Here is an 18,502-nt window from a genome sequence, read left to right as displayed (position 1 = left end):
GCAAGTTTCCAAACAGGCTCTCCTGCAGCACACCTCCATGCCTTTCCAAGTGTGGTTCACCCTGCTGAAAGTGCCCTCAATCCCCGAATCCCTGGTGTATCCCGCTGCTTCTTCAAGACCCAGCTGAAGGGTCCCCTTTTCCAGTCATCCCAACACTGCATGCAAGTCTCAATCCAGGCCTGCTCTTCCACTAGATCTAGCGTTCAAAAGCAGGGGCAGCCTGTGGCTCATCTCTGGGCTCCAGCTCCCAGTTGAGGGCTGGCACAAAGCTGTGCGGGTGTGTGCTGGATGAAGGGCTCAAGAGAGAGGGCTGCCTCTCTGGTCGGTTCTGCCTCTGCCCCTTTCCGCCAGATCAGCTGGGCAGCTCGTGCTGTCCTCCCCGTCACGTCCCCTCGGCTCTGGCGGCTTTTCAGGACGCACGCACTACCTCTCCGCGGCTAGAACCGCCCCCAGCTCCAGTCTCATTTCCTCTCGGGAGGCGGGCCCTGAGCGGGCACCTCCCCTCTCAGACCGCTCTTGGGAGGGGGAAAGCGGGAACGGTGGAGCACGCCTTCCGTTCAGTTTTTTTCCTTCCGTCCTCCGAGATCAAAATCCAGAATCGAAACTGCTCTGGGGTCCATGCAGGATCCCGCACCTGCCCGATCCCCAGGGTCCCCGCGGGACCCTGCCCTGCCCCACACGCCCACCATGCCGCCCCCCGAGTCCCCAGCCGAAGGCCACCAGCCCAGCCACAGCCACAGCCCCAGCCCCGCAGAGGTACTACCGGGTTTGGGGATGTTGGGGCTTGGGCTTGGTGGGTTTGCTCTGTAGAGGTGGGAAGGGGGAGGGTGTAAGGGGGAGCCTGGCGAAGTACCTTGAAGAGTGACAAGCTCCTGGCCCTCCTGACTGGAGTGGGGGAAGTGGGGGAAGAGGAGAGGAGAAAGAGGAGGGGAGAAAAGGGGACCACGATATGTCAGAGGAGCCACTGCCAGCGGGTCGTGGGGCAAGGTAATCAGTCAATGGCAGCCAGCATTGGGCTTTCCTGCCCACCCCTGGCGCCTTTTCCGTTGGCTCCTGCCTCAGATGTAGGACAACAGATTAGGGAGGGTGCGGGAAGGAGCCCTAAGTTACCAGCATGGAGCGAGGGCGCATGTCCCGGCATGAAAATAGAAACCAACACTGAAAGTTCTTGATCTGAGACCAGTAAGTGTGGCTCAGACAGAAGTATCTTGACCAAGGTCTCACAGCCCATGTGGTCTTTCCTCCAGGAAGCCTTCTGGATTTTTCTCTTGGAACACTCCCACTCCCACCCCAAGAAAAGAGTATGTTAGGTTCTCTTCCAGGAAACTTTGCCTTAACCTTCTCCTGGATAGCCCCTCCCCCCCAAAGGATCTAGCGGTCCCTTGCTCTGTGTTCTCCCAGGCCCCTCTGCTCCCCTTCATGAAAGTACAAATGGCACCTTATTGCAGTAACATTTATTATTAGCATTATTCTAACAAACAATAATATTATTTAATGATACTTGTTAACATTTACGGAGAGCTTCTCATGTGCCAGGGACTGCGTTAAGCACTTTATATGATGTTGCTACTTAAGCATGCCTAGCATCTAAACTGAGTTCCTTGAAGGCAGGGATATGTCCATTATCTTTGTATGCCAGGGCCTAGGACTGTGTCTGACAGGAATTATTAAGTGAAGATAGGAAGGGGGTTGGTGTGCTGACATACCAGGGTTTTGTATGATCCAATAACTGGCTGATATGGAATATGGGGGACCAGGAGCTCTGGATGGAGGGAGCCTGCAGCCCGCAGAGGCGGGTAGCTGGTGGGTGGGGGGATCCTGGGACTTCTTCAGGCCTCACGCTGCTTTCTGGGCCCCCAGCAAGCCTTGGAGGAGGAATTCCAGTTCCTGCACTGCCAGGGCTGCCAGGCCGAAGCCAAGTGCCCCAAGCTGCTGCCTTGTCTCCATACTCTGTGCTCCGGATGTTTGGAGGCGCCTTTGATGCAATGCCCCATCTGCCGGGCGCCCCGGCCCTCGGATGCTAACACGCCCGCACTGGATAACATCTTTTTCGAAAGTCTGCAGCGGCGCCTGTTGGTGTACCGGCAGATCGTGGACGCCCAGGCGGTTTGCACCCGCTGCAAAGAATCCGCTGACTTCTGGTGCTTCGAGTGCGAGCAGCTCCTCTGCGCCAACTGCTTCCAGGCGCATCAATGGTTCCTCAAGCACGAGGCCCGACCCCTGGCTGAGCTCCGCAGCCAGTCGGTGCGCGAGTTCCTGGACGGCACACGCAAGTCCAACAACATCTTCTGCTCCAACCCCAACCATCGCACCCCTGCGCTGACCAGGTGAGCGAGCCGGCCCAGGGGAAGGGGGCGGGCGCCTCCTGGAGCCAGGGAGGGGATGGGGAGGGGGTGCGGGGAGAGCAGAGACCCAAAGACCTCACACAGCTGCGGCAAGGAGCTTCTGGGAACTTGCGACTCAGTGTCTTCAGCATAGATTATAATTTACCCTACCTATCCCCAAGTTGGTAGATACTATATCTGAGTTTCTAATTTCCCCTTAATATAAAAAATACGGGAGTAGTCATCTTTCCACCTTTATTCAGTAATTTCTTTAAGGTAACGTTTTTAGAAGTGCCATTGCTGGCTGAGGGATTATGAGAATTTTACATTTTGATACATGTTACCAAACTGCCCTTTAGAAAGTCTTATAGTAGAATTTCCCCTCTGCTTTGTATTCAATTCACATATAAATAAGAACTCACATGCCATCTCAGTATAGCTGAATTCTTGGGTGAGATGCAGATAATCAGTTTCTGTCTGAAAAGTCAAAAGCATAACAGCTGACACTACTATCTGAGAATGTATGAAGAAAAAAAATCAAACTCAGATATAATTATTTTTATTAAACAGAATTTTTAATTCAGTTTTTTAGTAGACAATATGCTTATATTGTTCAAAAAAAGTTACAAACAAAATTTATAGAGAGCGAGCAGTCTCCATTCCATCCCTGTTCCCTGCCTGCCTAATTCCTCCACTGCCCCCACCCGTTAGTAACCATTGTTATTAGTTTAATATGTTTCTTTCCAGAGTTTCTTTGTGAATATATATGCACATAGGATATATAGCCTTATAAGGTCTCATTCCCCCCCCCCCCTTTCGGCAAAAAGGTAGCATACCTATGTGAACCTTTGACCCTGGGAATGCTTTGCTTGCATAAGATTACTGTGTTTACTAGTTCTTTGGAATGATTATTCCTCTGCTATGGTGGACAGACTCAGAGCTGAGTGTGGCTTGTTTTCTGTTTCAACATATGCCACCTGCACTACCACAATGAGTACATGAGGCAATCTGGTTTCCCCCAGTTTCCTCACCATCAGATATTAGTTTTAATTGCATTTCTTTGTGTAACAATAAGGTTGAGTAGCTTTTCATCTGTTTATTGCCCATTTGTGTTTCTTTGATCTTGAATTGCTTATTTAAGTCCTCTGCCCACTTTTCTTCTGAGGAATTAGTCTCTTTAATTTGTAAAAGCTTGTTATCATACACATATTTTCCCCATGTTGATCTTGGTCATTTCACTTAGTATCATGTTTAAAATAAGCTTTTCATTTTATGTCGTCAAATCTATGAATCTCTTACTTTACGGTGGCTGACTTTGATGCATCCTAGGAAAGCTTTTCCCCATTCCTCTCTTCCCCCGGCCCTGGTAACCTCTAAATCTACTTTCTGTCTTTATGAGTTTGCCTATTCTGGAGATTTCATATAAGCAGAATCGTACAATATTTGTCCTTTTGTGTCTGGCTTCTCTGACTCAGCATAATGTTTTCAAGATTGAAACGTACTAGCACTTCTTTTTATGGCTGAATAACATTCCATTGTATGATTATATCATATTTTATTTATCCATTCATCTGTTGATGGACACGGGTTGTTTCCATGTTTTGGCTATTGTGAATAATGCTGCTGTAAACATTGGTGTATAATACCTGTTTGAGTCCCTGTTTTCAATTCTTTTGGGGTGTATACCTATACTCTATATTTAACTTTTTTGAGGAACTGCCAAACTGTTTTCCACAGCTACTACACCATTTTAGATTCCCACCGGCAATGCACAAGGGCTTCAATTTCTCCAAATCCTCACCAATACTTATTTTCTGGTTTTTTGTTTTTTTGGGTTTTTTGTTGTTGTTGTTGTTTTTAGTAATAGCCATCCTAGTGAATGTGAAATGGTATCTCATGGTGGTTTTGATTTTGCATTTCCCTAATGACTGACGATATTCATCTATTTTTCCTGTATACTTATTGGCTATCTGTATATCTTCTTTGGAGAAATGTCTATTCAAGTCCTTTGCCCGATTTTTAAATTGTGTTGTTTGTCTTTTTTGTTTTGAGTTGTGGGAGTTCTTTATTTAATCTGGATGTTAAACCCTTCTCAGATATATGGTTTGCAAATGCTTTCCCCCATTTTGTGCATTGTCTTTTTACTCTCTTGATAGTGTCCTTTGATGCACAAAAGTTTTTAATTTCGGTGAAGCCCAATATATCTATTTTCTTTTGTTGTTTGTGCTTTTGGTGTCATATCTAAAAATCCATTGTCAAATCCAAGGTCATAAAGACTTACCCCTATGTTTTCTAAGTGTTTTATGGTTTTGGCTCTTATATTTAAGTCATTGATCTATTTTTAGTTAATTTTTGTTTATGGTGTGAGTATATACTATTATATTAATTCACAGCTAGATTCCATTTACTAGTATTTTACTAGGCTATTACCTATATTCATAAATGTGATCAATTTTGTATGAATGTATGTGATTTCATATCCACTTTATGCTCATCTCTCTTTTTTTTTAAGATGTGTTTAGGTTAACTTCTCTTTTTTTAATGCAATTTTATTGAGATACAGTCACATACCATACAATCATTTAAACTGTATCCAATCAGTTGTTCACAGTATCATCACAGAGTTGTACATTCATCACCACAATCAATTTTTTGAACATTTTCATTACTCCAAAAAATAAGGATAAGAATAAAAATAAAAGTAAAAAAGAACACCTAAAACATCTCATACTCTCCCATCCCCCCATTATTCATTTACTTTTTGTCCCCCTTTTTTCCACTCATTTGCCCAGACACTGGATAAAGGGAGTGTGTATGCTCATCTCTTTTAATGAATTTGTAAGCTTGCTTTCATTTTCGAACATAGTGATATATAAATTGCTTAGCATAGTTCCTGGCACATATTAAGTATTCAGTAAATGTTAAAATTCTATCATAATTTCTCTACTCTAGAACAGTTGAAAGAACATAAGAAATTCTGTCCCAGAATTTTTTTTTGAAAAGTATATTTTTGAGAACCTTTTCGTTTTTCCTGATGGTGTTGGTCTGTTTTGGACTTTGAGTCAGATTCCTGGAAAATTTCCTAGTTCATTCAAAGTTATCATTCATAATTTTGAAATCTCCTCTATAACTGTAATTATAGTCCTTTTCTTATTTCTAATATTGTATATTTGTGTTTATTTCAGTGATCTTTTCAAAGAACCATTTCTTGGTTTTTCCTTAGATTGCTTATGGGTATTAGTGCTTTTCTTCTTTCTAATTAATCATTTTGCTTTTGTCTTCATTATTTATTTTCTCCTACTAGTTTTGTCATTCGTCATTATCTGATTTCTTGAATTGCCATTTTTAAATTTAATGATAAAAAATTAAAATTTCTCCTCTGAGGAGGGCTTTGGCTGCATCCCATAAATATGATGAATAGTGTTCTCATACTCAGTCATTTCTGAGATATCTATAATTTCAGTTATGATTAGCTCTTTGATGGAAGAGTTTTAGGGAAGAGTGTTTTCTAAAGTTTTCAAGTGGTTTGTGATAGTTGGTTTCTATATTTGTTAATTTCTACAGTATGGCCAGTTAATACAGCCTCTAAGCATTCTACATCTCTGATTATATTCAGATTTTCTTTGGGGCCTAGAACACAATCAATTTCTGTAAATATTCCCTGGACTTTTAAAAAATGTGTATTCTTGGTAGGATACAAAGTAAAACAAGCTGGGTAGGCCTCCTCTCCCTTGACAAGGTTCCCTTCACAAACCTGATCATGTCAATTAAAAATCAAACGCACACAATTCACATTATCTCACAATTTACCGTGATTAATGGAAAAACTCAACTTTCCCCCCTGCTTCCACAAAATCCCGGGGCCATAAATAACCCACAACATCCAGCTGGTCACAAGTCAATATAAATCACTGTGTCCATTGACATTGAGCTGATCTAGAACTCACATTGGGGAGCAGCACCAGAGGTGGCTTAAACCTGGAACTTGAACAGAGTGTCCACCCTGGGGCCACTGCCACTCGATCACCCCATCTGTGGAGTCCATTCTGCAAGCCCTTGGCCTGATGCAGGAGCTGGATCAGCAATGGAGAATCGAGGCTGCAGTGCTGTGAGCAAGCCTGCTCCCTCCCCCGACGGCGCTCCCAGCCTGTCCTTCCATGTTTGGATTGTTGCAGTCTTCTACCTTATGTTATCCCTTGCCAGTACCACCCATCAGGCTCGGTGCTTACTCCGTCAATAGTTGTTGAAGGACAGAAGGAAGAAGGAAGGCAGGCATGAGGACAGCTGATCTCAGAGAAGGCCACCTGCCCAGCCTGGAGTGACTGGAGAAGACAGTTTCCAAGAGGGTGTCACCCTTGGCCTGCCGGATAAGGAAAGAGAAAGGGCATGTGGGTGGAGGTGGGGAGCACGTGTGCAAAAGCAGGGAGGCACAGGGGCGTTTGCTGCGTTTCAGGAACTGCAAGTGAAGGATGTACGCATGTGCAGGGGCTGGAAGGGTGGGCTGGGGTCGGGCAGAGCCAGGGACTCTATCTCACCATTTGCAGAGTAAGCTTCCTCTTGTTTTACCACTGGAAATCCTGTCGAGTACTGCGTGAGTGAGACCCTGTGGAGGGCTCCGTGGAGGCCCGTTGATGAGTTTTAAGGCAGTGAGTGACATGATCATATCCTTTCTCTACTCTGCAGTACTTTGACTCAAGTAGACAAGTTTGGGAAATGAGAGACCAGGATTTGTTTCTTTGGCCACATACTTACTTATATTTTACCTTGTTCTTCAAAGAATTTGAGAGGACTTTTATTATTGTTGTTGGGTATGGACCTGCCAGAAACTGAAGCAAAGAATCTGGATTGGGAGGAAGGGACCCCACCAGGAGATGGAGGTCAAGGTCCAGTTGGGGGTGAGGCCTGCAAGAACGCAGAGGTGGTGGGGCGGGGAGCAGGCCAGAATCTCACACTGGCCAAAGTGGCCACCGGTCTTTCCACCCCCGCTGGGGCATCCCTTAACCCCCGTGAGTGACCTGGGTCTAGGATCACAGTAGAGCTGAGATCCAGGACTGGGTGTCAGATCCTAAAGCTTGGCCAGATGGAGTGGGGGAATTAATCCATGAAAGCCAGTAGCCAGAAAGAGACTGGGTTATAGTTGAGTCAGGAAAACAAAAGACCTATTAATCAAGTTTAAGAGGTATGATGAGATCATAAGCTGGGAAAACAGTTCCCAAGATTGGAAGCTGGAACGATTGGCAGCAGGTTGGCGAGAAGTGTGCTGGGCAGCCCAGGAGAGGCTCAGGGCAGATGCCAGCATCGGGTAGTGGCAAAGCTGGTGGCGAGGCAGGGAAGGGTTGCTGGCTGCAAGGACAAGCCAGTCGCCTAGGGTGCAAGCTTTAAGGAGGCGCTCACCTGCCACTTGCACTTACTCCAAGTGAGGATGCCTAGTCCCCTCGAGGAGGCTGTCAGTAAGTTGCATCTTATTGGGGTTTGATTCCTGACCTGTAAGGAGCAACACATGGCCAGAAAAAAGGCTGTGGCCAGGAGCTGGGGCAATCTGCCTGAGGGGACAGGCAAATGACCCGTTTTCAAGTCCATGAGCTCACCCAGGGGTCTTGATTTCAGAGCCAAGAGCAACGACTTTTCTTTTCTTTTCTTTTCTTGGAGGGCCCTGAAGGAAGTTTTCTTGAATAATATATGGACAAAAGGGATTTTCCTCCTTTTGGGTCCTTTGATTTTTTTTTTGCAAAAAGAAGTAAGGAATTTAAAGTAACCCAAACCTAATCAGGGTTAGGGTTAGTGCCCCAGCCTTGCTTCTCCTCTCCTTTCTCCAGCTGTAGGTTGTGGGCTTTGCCACTCAGGGTGGATGCCTGAGGCAGGAGGAGGTTCTCTGACATGTCAGAAGAATTTCTAACAAGAACCAAAACTAACAGGCTTTTCTGGTTGACTCCTTAGTAGTCAGATGCATCCATCTGTCCATCTAGCCACATGAACAACCTTTTAGTGAGCATTTATTTCATGCCTGCCGGCATTGTGATATGTTGCCAGGCATGTGAGAATTCCTATCTTCAAAGTCTGAATCTACGGAGAGTTTCTGTCTACAGATAAGCTCTGTGCTCCACAGCAGGGACCCATGTGTCCCAGGAAGGCAGGCTCAGATAAAGTGCTGTGGCCATTTTAAGTAGGGAGGAGTTGTATTTTATTGGGAGGATAAGGGAAACCTTGATAAAATAGTTGACATTTGAGCTGCGCCTGAAGAGGTCTGGTGGTATGAATTTTAACTAAAACAAATTGTATAAATTAGTGACAAATATTTAGTTAGTGGCTTAAACCAAAAACAGATTAATGGCATATTTGGGTGACTAGGGCCTAGACCTCTGACCTGGTTTGTTTAGATATTCAGGAGGGGTCACCAGGGCCTACCTTCTCTGTATTTCTTTTGGCCTGGCTTTCCTCCAAGTCAGCTCTTTTCTCAGAAACATTTCCCTCCCATGGTGGCCACATGATTGCAGCGACTTCAGAAGTTAAACACCCTCAGCCTCGAATCCAGTGAGTGAGAGAAACTCTCGTTGGCTCAGATTGGGGCAGGTTCCTCTCCAACAAAGGGTTGCCGAGGCTGGGGGATGCTCGTGGCTGAGAATAGGGAGTGTGTCACTTCCTGTCCAATTCCATAATGGTACAAGAAGAAAACGTGCCCTTGCTACATCTTAGAAAACATCCGGCGACTACTCCAAGTGAAAGCAAAGAAAAGAAAATATGCCAGGAGTGTGAAATGGAGTGGAATGGAGGCTGAAGCTGCTAGCCCCGAGCACAGCATCCTGACTCTTCGGTGCCTGAGCCACCCTTTCCATCAGGAAGCATTCCATTTTCCAATATGATCAATATTGGAAATAGTCTGTTCTGATTGGATTCAACCTCTTGTTAAAGCAGTCGAGCACTCTCTGCTTTTTGAGATGTTCTTCTGTGCCACAATCTTAATTCCCACATCCTCCTTTGGTGCTTTTGAGGAAAAAAGAACTATTTCCATTGTACAAATGAGGAAGAGTTAATGGGTGCTGTCTCAACTGGGAGAGCTTGTCAGAGCTGGGGCCAGAACAGGACGCAGGGTTTCCTGACTGCGGACTGGGTGCCCCTTTCCTTATCCTGCTGCTCTCTACATTCAGGCAGTCCCCAACTAACAGCTGGGCTGGCTTGCAAAAAGGTTCTGCAAGTCCTTTGTTTAGAACTCGAGTGCCTTTTCCCTTAGAATTCTCTTACTAAAAGTAATCATGCCGTGTAAGGAATGTTAAATTTAATTTTCTTTGCCTTTAATAGAACAAAATGATGCTGAAGTAAAATTAGATGTGCTAAACTTCAAAGAAGTATTTTGACACATCCTAAAATATTTTCCTAAAAGACCCTCCCCCAAGGATTAAGCAAAAAACAATTACTAAGACATTAAAAGGTCGGAGTCACTGTAGTTGGTGTTTAATGAAAAGTTTCTATTTCAAACAGGAGCAACTGAGTCTCTGTTAGGAAAGAGGAGGACAGTCTGTGCTCAAACCTCTAGTCCTGGTTCTGTATCAAAATCCCTATTATGCTCAGCTCTGATCCTTTTACTTTCACATTACTTTTTCCAATGCTCTGTTTTGACTCAGCTCTTGATTGGATGCGTTTTGTCAACAAGGGTTTTTTTCAAGGACGTCTGTATTCTGAATTCCTCGAGAGTCTCTTGGTGCTGAGAAGGTCTATTGGTAGCTCTTAACACTTGAATGACATCTTGGCTGGTTTAATATTCCTGGGTGTTGCACTCTCCTTCAGATGGGTGCAGACAGTGCCACATTGCCTTCCAGCATAGAATGTTCTTGAGCAGAAGCCAGAGACCAAGTGATGCCCTTTTTCTGTCTTGATGCCTAAAGATATTTTTCATTCTTGAAGTTTATTAACCCCACTGTCTTGATGTTGAGCATTCTGTACAAATTATTCTGGAAGCTGGGGTACTCCTTCAATCTAAAAATTCTGTTCATTCCTATGAAATATTTTTACATTATCCCTCCTCTTCCTTTTCCTTCTTTCTTCTTATTTTTCTCTTCTACTTGCTCTATTATCACTAGTATTATAAATTTTAATTTATTATTTTTGGGTTTTTGCAGATTAGTAATCTAACAGTATGACTACAACTTGGGGGCAATTTGTTTAATGACTGTTTAATAAAAAAATGAAAAACCAAGATCAGAACCACAATATACATTCAAAGCTATCTAAAAATCATTTTATGCCTAATTTTATAAAAGTGTTTAAGAATACCAGAATCATTTGTGTCACATAGGGAGCTACTGCCTGTTTTCTATGTCACCAGATTCTGTTAACATTTAGTTATTGAATTCTGTAACAAATTCCTGCCTTAGCATATCTTACAATTTGGATATGTTCTGACAAAGCTATTAGAGTTGATGACATATATCAAAATTGACGTGACTAAATAGAACACCATATGTTATTTAATTAATATAATGTTATGTTAGTGTTACCTTAATCATTAAATATTGTTTTTCATATTTGTGGCTCTAATTGATTGTTTTAGGTTTTTCCTTCTCTTTTGCCATTTCATTTACTGAAATTAGATAAGATAGAAATAAAATAACTTGATATCTCTGTGATAAACTTTTTCTTATTGTCTTGCAACATTCACTAGCATCTAAATACAAATTATATCCATTTTCACCAATATTCAATACTGTATTATTGTAGTTCATTTTTATAAAACTCAGATTTCCCCAAGTGATCTGACTTTGTGCCAAAAATTGAAATACCACATTGGCCATATGGGGTGGGTTGACTGACATGGAGAGATGAGAGGCAGGGAGGCCTACTAGGAGAAATGCCAAAGGACAGATAAGCAGTCCTTGGGGCGAGCACAATGGCAGTAGCCGTGGGAGCTGATATAACATATTTAGGAGCCAGGAGGCTGTCTTAATCATCTTTACATTGGAAGTACCTGGTCTTATGCTTGCACATAGAAGATACTCAGGAATTTTTTTTTTAAGTAAATGAAGGTAGATTCAACAATATTTAATGATGAATTATGTTGAAGGGGTAGAGGAGAGGGGAATCAGGGATGACCCCTTGGTTTCTGGCTCACATGGCCATGTGAAAATGGTGCCATTCACCACCTTAAAGAGGGCGGGAGGAGCGGGGAATTCACAGCGACACACCTGCTCCCTGTTGAGCGAGTGACGAGTGACGGGGGCCCAGTAGAACACTGCCCACCACGGATATGCTGGCCATATGTCCTGGGAGCAGGGACCTGTGTGGGAAGAAGGTGGGGTGGAAGAGCGCAGATTCTCCTTCTCTTTCTTGGGGTAGGGCCAGCCAAAGGCAATTATGTGAAAAGGACACTTCTCTCACCTGTTTGCTTGCTGCTTCTCGAACTTCTGGTCTCTCCCTCTCCAAGATCTCAGGTTCTCCCCATCTCCATCATCCGTCATCACCTTCTCAACTAATTAATATTTGGAGGAGGGGAGGTAAACAAAAATAATGCTTTCGCTCTAAGTATCCCAGGCTCTGGAGTTACCCATCTCCTCTCCTGACTTCAAAAATCTTGTCCTCAACTGTGTCACCCAGGAGGTGGCAGGAAACCAGTCTGGTTAAATGCATTCATACTACCATGTACGTGACTGATGGACATCTTAATTGCCATGTAATTATTTAAAGTTCCCAAAGAGGCTGCTCCTTTACTACTTTACCAAAGTGTAAGCTCTCCTAGATGCATTATGGGGGTGTTAGGATGGGGTTCAGCGCTTGCCACTTAGGCAAGCCAGGCCCTGCCCTGGGGCCCTGCTCCAGGGTCAGCTCTCCTTCACTAGTTCCAACTTCATAGCATTTTTGCTTCCTCCCCTTTTGAGCCCACTGTTTCTCAGAACAGCAGAAGTGGCATGCTGCTCTGGCCCAGCAGGAAGAGTGACTGGACAACGGTGGCCTGTCCATACTGGGAAGGGGACAGCCCAGAGAGCTCACCCAGTGGCTATATTTCTCTATTGTCTGAGGTAGAAAGGTTCTCCCACCACCAACAAGGCTATTTCCTGCCATGAGTCCATGTGTAGTTAATGCTCTGTCTTCTTTCACGGCCTCAGAATGTCTCACATGTCCCTAGCATCGTGCTGGATGCATCACATACACCCTTCTGTCTTTGTTTACGAGGGAGGCATTATTATCCCTATTTTAAAGATGCAGAAATTAAGATTCAGAAAGGGAAGGTGATTATTTGCTGATGCCTCATAGCTAGGAATTAGTAATGCTCAGACTCAAGCCCAAGTCTGTCTGCCTCCAGAACCCACACCCCTTCCACTGTCACATGGCCTCTGGTGTGGCAGTTTAGACAGGCATAAAGGGATTAGCCAGATAATATGTCATAGGGAAGAGAAGAAAGATTCTGTGTAATTCCTAAATGGGATGTTCCTTTGAGGGTTCCTTGTTGCTTCCTTTTTAAAGTCCAAACTCCTTTGCTTAGAATTGGTTATAGAAACTTTTGGAAAATCTAAATAGGGGAAAGGGGCAGGGATGGGGCTGGGGGTTGGTGAAAGAGGACACTGCTATCAATGTAGACTTTTTTCCTTTCCTTCTTGCTATCTTTGTAATCATCTAAAACAAAACAAACACCACTTAGTGGTCTATAACTTGCTTTTCTTACATAAAAGCAAGTCATGAGTGTCTTTCCGAAAAAAGAAAAAATGCAGTTTTGAATTTTTAGGGAGTCGCATTTATCGATTGCATGATTTCTTTCATTACTTCAGTGATTATAAGGTCTTTACCATAGTGGGAATAAATAGTCAAACTGTCGTTTTTCCTTCATGGTGTTATTGTTCACATTTGACTCTGTGATCTATCAGAAATGTATTTTGGACAGGGATGTAGCAAGGCTCTACTTGAGCCCCAACCCCATACGCCACCTTGGTAGCCAATTTCCCTAACACCGATTGTTGAAAACTCCTTTTATTTCCATTAGTTTGGGATGCTTTCTTCATTACATAAAAATTAAATTCTTATAGATGCCAGGGCCCATATCAGGACTGCCTGGTCTGGCCTGCTGATCTTTCTCTTGACTCTTAGGTTAGTACCACACTCTTTTAACAGCGGTAGCGCTGCAATGTTATTATCTAGCAGAGGAAATTCCCCCTCATTACACAGATTTTTCAAAAAAATTTTAGCTATTAGATCTGTTTATTCCTTCATATGAAATTTAGAATCATTTGGTCATGTTTCAAAATCCCATTTGTAATTTGACTAAAATTGCTTTAAGCCTTTGTACCAACTTAAGGAGAATTATGTTCTTATAATATTTAGTCTCTCCAATGGGGAACTTGCTGCATTTTTCTGTTTTTTAGATCTTCTCTTTCTCTCTGTGGGTTTTTGTCATTTTCTTTATATAAGTTCTATGGATTTCTTGTTAGGATTATGTCTAGGAAGTTTTTTTTTTAGCATTTTCAAAATTGCCATTGTGAATGGGAGCCTGGAAGTTTATTTTTTCCGTATTTCCTTCATTTGCCTTGCTGGGGTAGACTCGATCTATTTTCTTCTCTTTTAAATCTTATGGAATCCAACCATTTTGCTGAGCAATTTCTTATTGGTTCTCTGGTGTTTTAGTTCATCCTTTTGAGTAGTCTAGGAGAAAATAACTAGCATTTTGCATATGCCTTTTCAGAAATATGCCTCTTTATGTCGCTAAGCTCCTTGCAGACAGGTGCCCACCTCACTTCTGCCTCCCTCAAAGTGCCTAGGACACACTAGGTGCTCCTGACTACACCCTGAATTAGGGTGAAAGAACCACTAGGCTAAAGCCTGAGGTCACTCCTGGCCCTGGGTGGCAGCCCCTCAATGGGTTACCCAAATTCAGTGTCTGCACCTCCGTCTTTTTCAGATTCTGGGGGCTTTGGGGACAGGGACCTGATTTGGGCTGATCAACTCAGAGACCGGCTGCCAAGGATCCATTTCCAACCAGAGGGGAAGCGGTGGCTGGTTTCCTGAGAGAGGTCCCATTCAGGGCAGTGGGTGCTTGGAAATAGGACGGGGCAGCGGCTCATGGTCCTCCCAGAAGGTCTTGCTCACCATCCAGCCTGGCTGCCCACGGTGCATCCTTCCCAGGCTTGGAGCACTCTTGGTAAGGAGGCTGATCCAACACCATCAGGCTCAGCTTCTCTCCCATGGCTCCAAACTGGGAAAATGACAACTGGTTCTCCTTCTCTTTCTCCTGTTAAACCCCATGTAGGTGTCCACATTCATTAGTATTCCATTTTTTAATTAAAAAAATAGATAATACATTCACAAAGTTCAAGCATAAAAGCAATCTAAAAAGGCATTCAGTGGAATGGCTCCTGTCACCCCTGCCCCATCCAATCCCTTAACCCTTTTTACTAATTTATGTGTCCTCCTAAAATTTCTTTGTTCAAATATAAATAAATATGAATATATAATCTTATTTTTCTTCATTCTCATACAAAAAGTATCATCTTATGCACACCCTTCTACACCTTGATTTTTTAACTTAAAGCATACTTTAAAATAATAATAGAAATACCTAGCATTTATTGAACATTCACTATATACCAGATACTGTCCTAACCTTTTTATACATATTAACTTCATTTAGTCTTTCCAGCACTCCTTTTATAATCCTTATTTCACCTTGGAGATTCTTCCCTATCAGTGCATAAAGAGTCTCCTCACTTTTTTACAGCTACCTAGCAATTCCATTGTATGGGGGCACCGTGATTTATGTAACTAACTGCCTAGTGATGGACAGTTGGGTTGTTTCTAATTCTTTGCTATTATAGACTGTGCTACCATGAAGAACATTGTACATATGTCATTCTGTATGTGTGGAGATAGAGCTGCAGAATAGATACCTAGAAAGGGGGTTGCTGGGTCAAAATGATAAATGCATTTGTAATTTTGGTGGATACTGCCAGTCTGCCCTTGTAGAGTTATTGGTACTTTCGTCATTGGTTAGAATTTCTAATTAACAGTTTTATTAGTGAGCATTAAATTGCAGTCAACTGTCATAATTTTAGTCTTTGTTAAGAAAGTTTGTTTAGGATTTTGCTTATTTGACCCTCTACAACACCACATGTAGGGTGGGAATTATTATATCTGTTTTACAGAGGAGGAAGATTTACTAGCCTGGATTTGGTCTCCCCAAAAGGCCTGCCCAGTCACCTGGCTTTTTAAATAAGTCTCCTGTGTTTGATCAGGGGTATCAGGCCCTGGGACCTCTCCACCTTGGGTGTCCTGGTTCAGCTGGGAGCTGGCAGAGCTGAGGATCTACCTCCATAGACTTTGAGGAATGTCCCTGATGAAAGTTAAATTAGAGAAGTTAACAAAGAAATGGTATAGCAAGATCTAATTTTTTAAGCACAATTATCAGCCCTCCCCAACCCACAAATTGTTTCAGATGTTTGGGCCAATTACTTTACCCTTCCGTGTCTTGGCTTCGTCATCAGTAATTCTTATGTAACAGGTTCTTGTGAAGATTGGTGAGGTTTTATGCATCCAGTCCTTAGAATCCTGGAAGCATCGGGATAGTCTGGGTGTTTGTGTGGGGTGGTTTGAGGAAGGGGGCACCCCGAATACTCAAACCTGTTAACCCCAGGTTACCTCAGAGATGGGGAAGGGAAATTCAGGAAGGGTGGAAAGAGAGTATTAACTTTCCTCCTTGTATATTTTTGCAGTGTTTCACTAATAGAGGCTAGCTATTGTTACTTTAGTAACTTTAGTACTTTAATGTTTTATTGGAAGTTTGGATACTATCACCATAACCACAGACACCGAATTGGGAAAAGCACAAACCTAGCTAGAAACCCACGGTGATTCAAGGTTTTATAATTTTTGAAGAGGAATTTAATAAGGAAAATTTAAGGCGGGGGTGGGCAGGTGGCGGGATGTGGGTGGGAGATGGGAGAGCCCTAAACCAAGCTTGCCTTGTGTGTCCACAGCATCTACTGCCGAGGCTGCTCCAAGCCGCTCTGCTGCACGTGCGCCCTCCTGGATAGCGGCCACAGCGAGCTCAAGTGCGACATCAGCGCTGAGATCCAGCAGCGGCAGGAGGAGCTGAATGCCATGACGCATGCATTGAAGGAGCAGGAAAGCGCCTTCAGCGCAGCGCAAGCCCAGATGCGCTCAGCCATCGGGGAGCTGGGCCGTGCGCGCGCCGATACTGAGGAGCTAATCCGCTCCCGCGTGCGCCAGGTGGTAGCGCACGTGCTGGACCGCGAGCGCGAGCTGCTCCAGGCGGTGGGCGCGCGGTACCAGCGGGACTACGAAGAGATGGCCAGCCGCCTGGGTCGCCTGGACGCCGTGCTGCAGCGCATCCGCACGGGCGACGCGCTGGTGGAGAGGATGAAGTGTTACGCCTCAGATCAGGAGGTGCTGGACATGCATAACTTCCTGCGTGAGGCGCTCCAGCGTCTGTGCCAGGAGGAGCCCCAGAGCCTACAAGCAGCCATGCGCACCGAAGGCTTCGACGAGTTCAAGGTGCGCCTGCAGGACCTCGTCTCTTGCATCACTCAGGGGGCAGGTAAGCACCACAAGCCACCCCCTGGAGCAGCCTGTGTACCTTTTAAGGACTTGTGCCTCACTGCTGCCCTCTGGGGAAAGGTGGGATAGAAAAGATCCATTTGACAGAAAAGGAAACTGGATTTTTATTAAGTCTGGGGCTTGTCTGGTCTTAGGTTCCAGGGTGCCGAATAAGGGGGAGAGAAGGCAATGATGTGGGGTTGCAGACACCGAGAGAGGGTACCTTTTATTAACTTACACAAGGACGCCCTGGATTAGCTGTGACCCTTGGGGAACAGATGGGAGTTGTGAAACTGCAAAGTTGAGGTGGAGAATTGGTATTTTGCCCCTAGAGAGCCCATCCACTCTGGGAGGTTCTCTGTTCCTGAGTTTGGGAATGGAGAAGTCAGCTGGGACATGAGCTTTAGGGCAGAAGGGGGCTAAGGAAATCTCCCAGAGTGGTTGGGTGCTTGCTCCAAACCACACAGTGGTCAATAGAGGAGTTCCTTTGTCCCCAAATGGCCTGTCTGGTACTGGACCCTTGTGGGATGGGGAGGTGTTCAGTCTAACTGGGAAACAAGCCAAGGGCATATCACATTGCTGAAGAATGGGACAGTGCTTAGTTCATAGGCGGATCCTAGAGTGGTAGCAGCTTTGTATGAAGTGGAGACATCAGAGACTTTCAAGAGAAGCAGGGGGCACAAAAGGGCCTCCAAGTTGAGGAAGCTTTAATGGCTCCTGGACTAAATCTCTAAGCTGGAATCTGAGCTCTGAGCAGTTGGTGTGGGGATGCCCATAGTGGGAAAGGGGAAGAAGGCTCTAGAATCTGAAGGTCCCCACGCAGGTGCCAGCAAAGGAGGGGTTGCTCACTCAGTTTCCTGGAGCTGAGGATCATGGGCTCAAAAAGTATAGTCCTGGGTGGGCATGGCACTTGTGCCTTCTGCACCCATGTACAGAAAATGACCCCATAGAGCTTAAACAGCTTGCCTTAGGTGGTGTAACTGAGTAGTGGCAGAGAGAGGAGCCATTTTATTCAGAAGCATGAGAGATTTGGGTTAGATCTAATAAAACCCAGGCTGCAGGTCAGAAGAGTGCCATCAAGATCTTACTATATGCAGTAATGGCTCCAGGATTGTCCACACCATCCTGTTGGTAGCACAGAGATAGAGAGAGGTGCCCTTAGGGTTTGGAGTCAAAGGCAAGTGCTCTCTAATGTCATCCACACTCCATTCAGGCTGGATTCATGCCCATCACCACCGAGAAAGAGCTTTCCTTCCAAATACCAGCCCCTCCATGGAGCTGTCCCAGTGCTGCAAGATGCCCTGGAGGATGGGTCTCCAGGCAAAGCAACAGGGACATCGACCTCAGTCACTGCCCCAGGCCAGGGTGCCCCTCACTAGAGATGTCCCTGACCTGCCTGTGACCTTCTCTATGTTCTCCAGATGCAGCTCTACCCAGGAGAGTCAGCCCAGAGGCTACCAGCACTCCCAAGGACCCTTTTGACATTGACCTGGTGAGATGGGTTTGAGGTCTGACGGGGAGGTGGTGGGGCCCAGCAGGATCAGAGGGTTGGGAGTCCCCTTGTGTCAGGAAGGTAACCAAGTCCTTGCTGTCTGTGCTGGGGACAGAGGAGGGAGTGTGCTTGAGAGAGGGACAGCAAGTGGCTGGAG

At 44.8% G+C, this 18,502-nt stretch overlaps 1 protein-coding gene across 5 annotated transcripts in view; it reads left to right on the top strand.

Moving 5' to 3' along the window:
- The first annotated feature begins 515 nt into the window (after positions 1–515).
- The window catches only part of PML (PML nuclear body scaffold), a 42,884-nt gene continuing 24,897 nt past the window's right edge, over positions 516–18,502 (top strand). For 2 of the 5 annotated variants that reach the window (XM_037833450.1, XM_037833451.1), the window contains exons 1-4: positions 521–756; positions 1,861–2,327; positions 16,274–16,854; positions 18,275–18,345. In XM_037833450.1, coding sequence (XP_037689378.1) covers positions 619–756; positions 1,861–2,327; positions 16,274–16,854; positions 18,275–18,345 — 1,257 coding nt within the window. In that variant the 5' untranslated portion in view covers positions 521–618. Of the gene's footprint in view, positions 757–1,860; positions 2,328–16,273; positions 16,855–18,274; positions 18,346–18,502 lie in introns of all 5 variants that reach the window. The other 3 variants (XM_037833448.1, XM_037833449.1, XM_037833447.1) reach the window with 3 other exon arrangements.

Source organism: Choloepus didactylus, chromosome 4, assembly GCF_015220235.1.
Source record: "Choloepus didactylus isolate mChoDid1 chromosome 4, mChoDid1.pri, whole genome shotgun sequence".
NCBI classification, from domain to species: domain Eukaryota; kingdom Metazoa; phylum Chordata; class Mammalia; order Pilosa; family Megalonychidae; genus Choloepus; species Choloepus didactylus.
The sequence above is the reverse complement of the archived record's forward strand: the minus strand, read 5'-3'. Positions and strand labels throughout refer to the sequence as shown.